At 40.5% G+C, this 9,129-nt stretch overlaps 1 protein-coding gene across 1 annotated transcript in view; it reads right to left on the bottom strand.

Moving 5' to 3' along the window:
- Positions 1-280: 280 nt before the first annotated feature.
- SPTLC2 (serine palmitoyltransferase long chain base subunit 2) overlaps positions 281-9,129 on the bottom strand; it is a gene marked incomplete at its 5' end in the record, with an annotated part of 76,599 nt that continues 67,750 nt past the window's right edge. Inside the window, 3 exons of the mRNA XM_082317241.1 lie at positions 281-1,020; positions 6,197-6,326; positions 8,427-8,562. Coding sequence (XP_082173367.1) covers positions 901-1,020; positions 6,197-6,326; positions 8,427-8,562 — 386 coding nt within the window. The 3' untranslated portion in view covers positions 281-900. The remainder of the gene's footprint in view (positions 1,021-6,196; positions 6,327-8,426; positions 8,563-9,129) is intronic.

Raw genomic sequence — 9,129 nt, 5'->3', positions numbered from 1 at the left:
GAAATTACCCTGAAGATGAGAAAGCAACACACACTAAACCCACCTTTTTTTTTTTTTTAAATGGAAGTATGTCAGAAGGAAGACAAAACACAGCCCATTTAAAAAAAAAAAAAATTAACAAACCCCCTCTCCATCACTTACCCTATATCAAAAGGACAATTAGTGTCAAAACCAGGAGACAATCTGGTATCCATACTGGGAAGGAAAAGAGGCCAGAGTCCCAGAAGTCCTTCTGCCTGTGGCTTATAAAACTAAATAATGTTTGGGAACAATGGTCCTGTCAGTGACATGTCAACAACACATTTATTTTAAAAAGGCTAAATTCAAGTTTTAAACACAAGTAACTGCAAAAGAAAAAAAAAAAAAACAAAAAAACCCAAAACTTTGGTTGATTATCTGTCTTGTTAAATATGTCAAAGTTAGCAATCAACAGTTTCTCTAGGAAGTCTCCAAGACCAGACAGGTCACCTCACTCCTTACTGGGAAGGTCAGACACCTAGCAGTGACACTGGAAATGCTGCCATGCCAGCGTCACACATGCTCACAACATCTCAGCCAGCATTGGGGAGGCTAATGGTGCATACATAGTCTGAGCTGATCAGCCACAGCCAACTCTGGTTGCTGTGAACTCACTGAGACAAATAAATTAAAAAAAGCAACAAGAAAAAATAAAGCCAAGCACCTCTAGGGCCAGACCCCAAAGACACAGGAATCAAAGCTTTTTTTTCTCCTCTCCCTATTTACAAAATGCCATGTAGAGCTGATGTGGCCACTTCAGTATTGTGAGGAAATGTCTTTTATGCTAAGCAGTCATAAGTGTGGTGTTCATGGATGCTGTGGCCTGCGTGCCACGGAGTGTCCCAGGGGTGTGTCCCTCCCACCAAGGCACATGGAGGGAGTTCAGTCTTCTGTTTCTTCATATGTTGTCTCGTCAAATGGCCGGTCCAAGAGAGGTACCAAACGGTGACGGGAATATTTCAGTTGCAAAAGGTCCCCAACTTCATTGATTTCTTTTAAAGCCTGAGAAAGAGACCACAGTAGATCAGCAGAGGAGACAGATGCAAGCACATTATCAGCACATCTTCCTTTTTGCATGCCTGCAGACTACTCTGACAGCCATTTTACTTATGTGAGATTTTACTGTGCTAGAAGTCTGTAGCTTCAGAGGTGCATAGGATTTGGCTTTGATTTTAGCATTCAGAAGTCTTGAGACCAAGTGAGCAGCACTGGTCACTTAACCAAGAATGACTCTGCACCCACCTGACTACTCCACTCCCAAGGCAAGACCATAATATCCAGCAATACTAACTCAAATTTCACAGTCATCTCCAAAAAAGCCATGACTATTCATAGACAGTAAAACCAAGAACAATGTTCCTCCCTTCCTGGAGGTAATAAAGCTGAAGCAGAAAAAAAAAAAAAAAAGTACATGGAGGTTTGACTCCTCTTGATGTATCATTCAGTATGAAAATAACATGTTAGTACACCATCTCTGACCTACTGTATTTTTTAAATTGCAAGATAGCGAAAGGCAAACTGCAATATTGTCCTGACAAGTTCTATTGATTCATTTTTTATATCTACATTTGGTTAATTTGCACTGTCCATATACAACTAGAGATGCACGCTCTGTATCGTAAACAACACTGCATGGGAGATTTTTGCCAGCCAATCCAAGGAATGAAAAAAATTTATTCTGTGTAGGATCCCAAGCATTTTCTCCCTAGAAAGCAAGTCCCACTGACTGAGGTTGCCACAAAGGCAACACTCATGCAACTGATGGCCCAGAACACTGCTAGTGAGCTAACAAAACCTTTCACCGTTTTGACCTGAATGCAAATATTATGAAGTTTACCAGAGATCAAACATCTGCTAGCGTAAGAAATGAGGAAAGTCCCGGCTCAGTTAATCATACTTTCTTTATGTTGCAATCTCTTTGATAAGACACTTCACAATAGGGTTTGTTAAAAGCCAAACCCTAAACTTTAATTCATTTCTCTACAGAACACTCCTGGAGCAAGGTACAAAATAAATCAGTTGCTGCAGACAAATCTGCAGCAGTACGCGACGCTAATTATCTTATATAGGCAAGTGACAAAGAAATGAGTTCAGGGTTTGACTTCCAAGTCCAATGTGATTTTTGAACTCAAAGGCTGGCATTCTGCACTCCCTTAAATTGTAAATTTATTCAGATAGGTACATTCAGCATTCCTTCAGAACGCCACTAATTCAACATTAATGCTCCAGTTTTAACATGTTCTGGGTCAAATGCCTGTCTCTTGAGAATAGTTGGCAGATGGGGGTTAATATCCCCACATGCTTTTCCTTCCTGGATGGATAGTTCAAGTTTTTGTTTCTTTAAACAATGGCCCCTCATGCTTGTTATATCTGGCAGCAAGAACCTCTCCACTCCAAAATCTGGGGGAAACGACAAACCCAGAAGTTGGACCTCGGTAAAAACAAAACAAAACAAAAGCGTGGGCACAGTTTGCCAGAGCTTTAAGTAAAGATCCCATATGGAAACAATTGAAGGTTGAATTTCTGTTGAAAGAGTCTGTTAACTGTTATTCTTGAATGCAGATTTAGGATTTTATTAATTTAAAATAAAAAGGACCATGTGACCAGCAAGGACTACAAAGGAAATGGCATTGGTGAACTCTGACTTCAGGAGAGTGTAATATATTTTTCATCACTGAAAAGAAAGCATCAGCCCACAGGGATGCAGGTTATGAGGGACTTCACTCTGATCCTGAGCCAAATATTTTCAGGCAAGGAAGTTTTATTTACATAAAACGGTTAAAATTGTAACTGAGAACTGTTCCCCATCATGTGGGTTTATTTAATAAGAACAAGGAAGCATTACAAATATCAGCATTTACAAGACAAGCTTCTCTTCCCCGTGCTCCAAACCTGGACAAATTTTGTTTAGAAAAAAATGCCATAACAGCCCTAGTTAGCATCCATGCACACGTGAATGGGCTACCAAGTTCTCCTCTCTGTTGCTGACTTGAAGCTCTCTGCCAGCTCTCTCCAAGTCTCTTCATTTCAGTTATTTTTCCTCCCGGATATTGTTGCCACAGTTCAGCAGAGGGATCAGATCTGAGGGCTGCCCTAATGATTAGCTGCCTGAAATCAATCCTCTGTCACTGCATCACAAGAAAACACAACACAAAGTCACTGACACAAAGACTTCTCCTTATTGACTCCTTTTGCCAATGGTCTGAGTTCAGAGCATGCAGCTGTTTTGAACCTTAAAGTGGATTACACTAACTTGGAACAAAGCCTCCACATACTGAGCTAAATCAGGATTTCTTCATTTGCTTCAAAATTCACACCTCGTTTTGTCCTGGATTAATTTTCTTAGGCAGACATGCCCTAATGTATTAATCAAGCATTTCTTCGATTTAGAGCATTTAGCACCTAGAGGTAATCTAGAAATGAGTCTTTAGAGTTAAATGCACAAAACTTGAAACATTTTCTGGAAAGCAGAAAGACTTGGAAGTGAATTCACAGGAAAAGAGCTTTTTTTAAGCAGAATAATAAAAGTTACAGATTGGTTTTGGAAGAGAGCAAGTAGAATACTTATATAGACCCTGCAAAAGCAGCTTGCTATGGTGAAGACTCCAGCTAGTCACTAAGAGAGAAGACCAAGAACCTAACCAACAGCAAGACTGCATGATTGCTCAGGTAGTGCCAGCACAAGTTTGCACGGTTTCAGTTGTAGCTCAGTTTGCAGCAATATGATTTCAGAAACTTCAGTTTTCTTTCTTTTCCTTCCTCCCACCTCCTTCCCATTCATCCCCCCATGTCCACCTGGCCAGAATTTACTGCTCCCTCATTTGTGTCAAAGCACTCTGTTCTATGACCATGCTCTGAGCCAAGTCTGTGATACTATTCATTTTATACGGGGAGAAAGGAAGGGGAGGAGAGGGCCTTCTCCAAACATACTGTTTCAGAATTTTTATTTGGAACAGAAACAACTGAATTGGGATAACTACGGGAAGAGTAGCAGGACAAGTAGCTGGGAAGGAACTCCTTAAGCAGTCTGCTGTTGTGAGTCTCAGGGCAGAATTTCTCAGGTCTTACAAGGCAGAAACAACTGAGAAGCAGCAAGTACAGCACCACAGATACATGGCAGGTTGTTTAACTGATACAAAATGACACTAAATGTACATTACCAAACTGCACACACCACTGCCTTACTATTTTTCCTAACAAAATTGAAATAAAAAGAGCCGTTTTCAGCTGTTGATTTGAAAGTTCTGTGGCAGTGAAGTGTAAAAAGCTTGAATCTATTTTTTTTTTTTTTTTTGACAAGGCATTAATAAATATCTGTTTATATGTCTCATTTGCTGTTCATGTATTGAAGTGTTACCACCTGATCATATCTGGACACTGGGCATGATTTCCCCTTCATAACTCCATTATGACTACTCCCAATCACCTTCTTGTCCACAAAATATTTGAAAATAGTTTCAAGGACTTTTTTTCTCCATCATCTTCTCAAGGATCAAGCTGAGGCTTCTCAACCTACAGTTCCTCAGATCACACTTCTTGCCCTTCTTAAAGTCAGTGGTGACATTTGCTTTCTTCCAACCCTCAGGAACCTCCCCCAATCACCATGACCTTCTAAAGATGATTATCAAAGCATGGCCTTGCAGTGACAGCCAGCTCCCTCAACACTTGTCGGTGCATCCCATCAGATCCCATGGACTTGTTTATGTTGAGTTTGTTTAAATGTTCCCTTATTTGAACCTCCTTCACACCAAGGATAAGTCTTCATTGCTCCATATTTTTCCACTGACCTCATGGGCCCAGGATTCCTGAAGGCAAGTCTCATCAGTAAAGACTGAGGCAGCAAGGGCACTGAGTACCCTGACCTCTTGCATGCCATTTGTCACCTGATCCCTATGCCATTCAGCAGCAGCCCCACATTTTCTCTACTCTTCCTTTTGCTAACATCCCCATAAAAGCCCTACCTGCTGCATTTCATGTCCTTTGAGACTCAGCTCCAGGCAGGCTTTGGCTTTCCTGATCCCACCCCTTCATGCTCAAGACCGTGTCTCTATTCCTCCTGGGTCACCTGTCCCTGCTTGTACCTCTCATATGCTTCCATTTTATGTTTTTGTTGGTTTGTTCATCCATGCAGGCTTCCCACTACATTTGCTCTCCTCTAAGTCAGGATGGACCATTCTTCGGGGCGGGGGAAATCAACCAGCTGTCCTGGACACCTCCTCTCTTTGGGACTGTATCCTATGGGATTCTTTCAAGCAGGTCTCTGAACAGGACAGTCTACTCTCCTGAAGTCCAAGGTTGTGATTCAACCTATCTTAGGTTCTGAGTCACAGAATAGCAAAGTGGGGGGAAAAAAAAAAAAAAATACAGTGGAGAACTTTGACAGAGCCCATGTAGATGTTCAATGCCCATGTACATGTTCAATGAAGATTATTCAGAAGACTCAAAAATGAATGTAGTTACCACATCAAAACATAAGGATAGTCAGGCTTATTCATATAATCCCCTTTCAACTATATTAGTCAGAGAGTAACTTCCATCCTTTATTTTTAAGGCAGCATCTCCTAACTGTGATGCAGGCCTTCTTAGAGGGGACCTCCATTCCTACTGGAACACAGTGCAGGCAGGAGTCAGTAAGGCACTGCACATGGCACAGACTCATTTAGGACAGCATCATTTAAGATACAGTGCTCTGAAGCTGTAAACAAGACCTGGAATAGTGATCTTTGGAATAAAAATTCTCACTGGTAATCATGTGCTGATGTTTGCACTTGCTTCTGAGAGGAATATACATGTTTTGGAGGTTCTCAGTTTTTTTTTTTTTTCTTACCTTCTGCATCTAGGATCAGAAGAAGCAGAATTTTTTCCTTCTAAAAGATTCAGTGGAAGGTAGAGACTCTTAAGAGGGGAAGAAGCATTGCCTCAAAGGAATGAGACTGTCTCTCTCACATCATTTAAAATAGGAAAAGAAAGTCCCTGACATTTACTGTAGGCAGCCATTCTGCATTGTTGAAGCAAGGAAGAGAGATGGAGTCATTGCCAGCTCTACTACACGAGGCTTTGAACATTAGATTCAACTAGTTTGTGTACCAACCATTGAACCAGTCTACAAAAAAATAGACAATTGTTGTATCTGTTTATAGAAGGCATGAACAAAAGGAAGACAAGATGAGACACTTACCGTATCAAGCATCTCTTTGGTATGAGCTGCAGACAAACAGAATCTGGCTCTGGACTCGATGATGGGGGTGGCAGGGAAGCCCACAACCACAACACCGATGTTCCGCTTCAGCATCTCACGCCCAAACGCACTGCCAGAGAGAACAGGAAAGATCGTCAGAATGATACCAGTGGAGGCAAAGCAGCAGCAGCGTGAAGGTCTCAGTATGTTAACCCATATAGGCCTTTATTGAAGCAAGCCTGTAAGACCACAATTTGGAGCTTCCAGTGCTTTCTTTGAGAAGCAGAATGCCCGTTCACAAAAGCCTTTTTTTAATTCAATCCCAAGGTGGTTCTCCTCAAAAGGTTTCACTGTATTAAGTTCTAACAAAGCTGAAAGATTATATGTGGCAGAGACTGGTCTTTTAGCAGGCTGTTTCTAAAGGGATTTGTAACCTAAGCTTGGAAATCTTTCCGATAGGAAACAGGGATTTTGTCTCAGAAGTTTGACTATACAAGGAATCCCTCATGCTGCAATTCTGCCAAAGCAGATGCTTCTGCGGTTTCAAGATGGTTTGTTTTCACCAATTTAATCCAATTAAAGTACATTATGGTGTTGCAGAACGTACCACTTTTTAAGTGCCTATCATGGGAACCATTGAATTGCCACAGTAAATTGAGATCATCTAATCTGATACCAAATATTTTTAAGGAAGGTGCAAAAACCTCACGCAACTGTCACACAGTATCTTCAGCAAGACAAATTCTTATGGGGATTAAGGAAATTAGCAGCTGCGACTTATGCGATAAGAGGCACGAAGATCTAGATCCTTTCCGTAATGGCAGTGCACTTGCGGGTGTTTCTACAGGCCACAGAAAATTGTTAATTCTTTTTGAACTGACCTTGTCTTGAGAAGTAGCAATGAAATTAAGAGGCTTATAAGGATGTATAAAAATAACTTCCTTTTACTAGGTTTTTAAATTTTCTGCCTTTTACTTCCGCTACAACTATTTTCCGTATAAATAGGTGCATCCTGATACACTTAGTTTTGTATCCATTTAGGACTCTCAAACTATTTTAAAAACAGACTACAAGAGACAAAGAAAAGATGAAATAGATCTGATGTAGATCCCAAGGGCCAACTCTCATCAGAGCTCTGTGTTCTTGCTCATTTTTAAGTAAGTTACTGGCCCAACTGCTCAACTAATAAATATTTCCATGAACATTTCCAGGGAAAAGATTGTAGTGACTAGTAGAGCAGCTGGGCGGTAGAAAGAGTATGCCTCTGTGTGCTGGATGGCGCACACTGCAGACTCTACAGCACCCATAAAGGTTACAGGCCTTTTAAAGTAAGTTATACTGAGAAGGGTGAAGCAAGACTGTATCTAGCTTCATGCAGAGTGCTAGAAGATGTTTGTTCCCTCACAGAACCACAATGCTTAGCCAGACTGAAGCCTGAGCTAGAAGAGCACTAGAGATGTTTGGTATGGCTTAAAAAGAAGCTCTGCTTTCCAAATTTGAAAGTGCTAGTTGAGCACTGCATTATACATGGACACTGAAAAGTAGCTATCAAAGCCCAGCTGTCCTTGAAATCAGGCTTTTGTTTATGTTGCAGAAATTTTTAATATATACATTATATCCTGCTTGCAGAATTTTAGCCTTAATTATCCACACAGCAGCCCACAAGTCCATAAGCATTTATAAAGCTATGCGTCATCATTCTATTAGTATTTACAATAACAATATATGAGCTGTTGAATCCAGACCTCTTAAAAAACTTGGGATTCATCAGATACAGGTTGTTGTGTCCCATCATGTCCTGCCCCCCTGCTTATTCTTTTTTTAATTTTCAGAGTTCATCTGTGCAAATGTTGACCCTGGATCCTTCTGACCCAGGAGCTGGTTGAGAGATTCCTCCAGTGAGGTTTAATGTTAATTTCCGTTCAATTTCAGCTTCTCTTTAGCACATACATGCACTTTACATATAAATAAAATTAAAAAGAAACAACTTTTAAAACATGGCACTTAGTGGTAAAATTGCTTCTCTGAAGTGCTTTCTTGCTGCCCCAAGCTACAAGCCTCGATTTTCTCAAGATCACTTATAGGAAGTTTCCATGTTTTGTAAGACTCAGTAATGATCATAAAAGCAAAAATCAAACCAGTCTTTTCTTACATTTAGAACAGTCTTTAATATTCTTGTACCATCCTAGCTTTAAAGAAGATGGATGAGAAGTTACCCTGTTAAACCTACCCAATTTTTGCTGGCATGTACAGCATCAGAGGCACAACAGGGGAATCTTCATTTCCATAGATGATAAAGCCCATCTCTTTCAGTCGTCTCCTGAAATACCTCGTGTTCTCTGCTAGCTGCTGCACACGCGCTTTCCCTAGAAAAGAAATTAAGACCGTGAACATAACGGTCATAAGTCACACACATAACTGCAACACAAGACCTCTAGCTAAAGTACAAACTATGAACGTACTGCTTGTACTTATGGAAGTGCTAAAATTAAATGTAAACTAGAATTCGCAGTTTCTTCTCCCTCATGTAACCAAGATTAATCACTAATATTCTGACATGGACTACAACAGGCACAACCATCGAGTCCAAGCACCCGTAGTTTTTTCCATATCAGGTTTTTAATCAAGAGGTACCTGGCAAAACAAGGCAGTTACCCACTTTCACTGGTAACTGCATCTTGAAGAAGAGTTTGCTTACACTTTGAATAATTAATGGAGAACTATTGAATCAGCTGGGGCTGTTTGCCATGTTTTATCCTGCTTGTCTGTATTAATGGAAATTACTACTTTCCTCCTTAGATCTGCTTGCTGAACTGATCATGTGGCTGCTCCCTAACCTTTTTCAGTTAAAATGAGCTGGGTTTAAATTAAACCGATTACTTCTGACAATCCAGCTCACTTCACATAAAAAGCAGCAGCCAATTTATCATGTA

This window comes from Platalea leucorodia (genome assembly GCF_965183815.1).
Source record: "Platalea leucorodia genome assembly, chromosome: 7".
Classification (NCBI taxonomy): domain Eukaryota; kingdom Metazoa; phylum Chordata; class Aves; order Pelecaniformes; family Threskiornithidae; genus Platalea; species Platalea leucorodia.
Note: the sequence above shows the minus strand (reverse complement) of the source record. Positions and strands in the feature narration are given on the sequence as shown.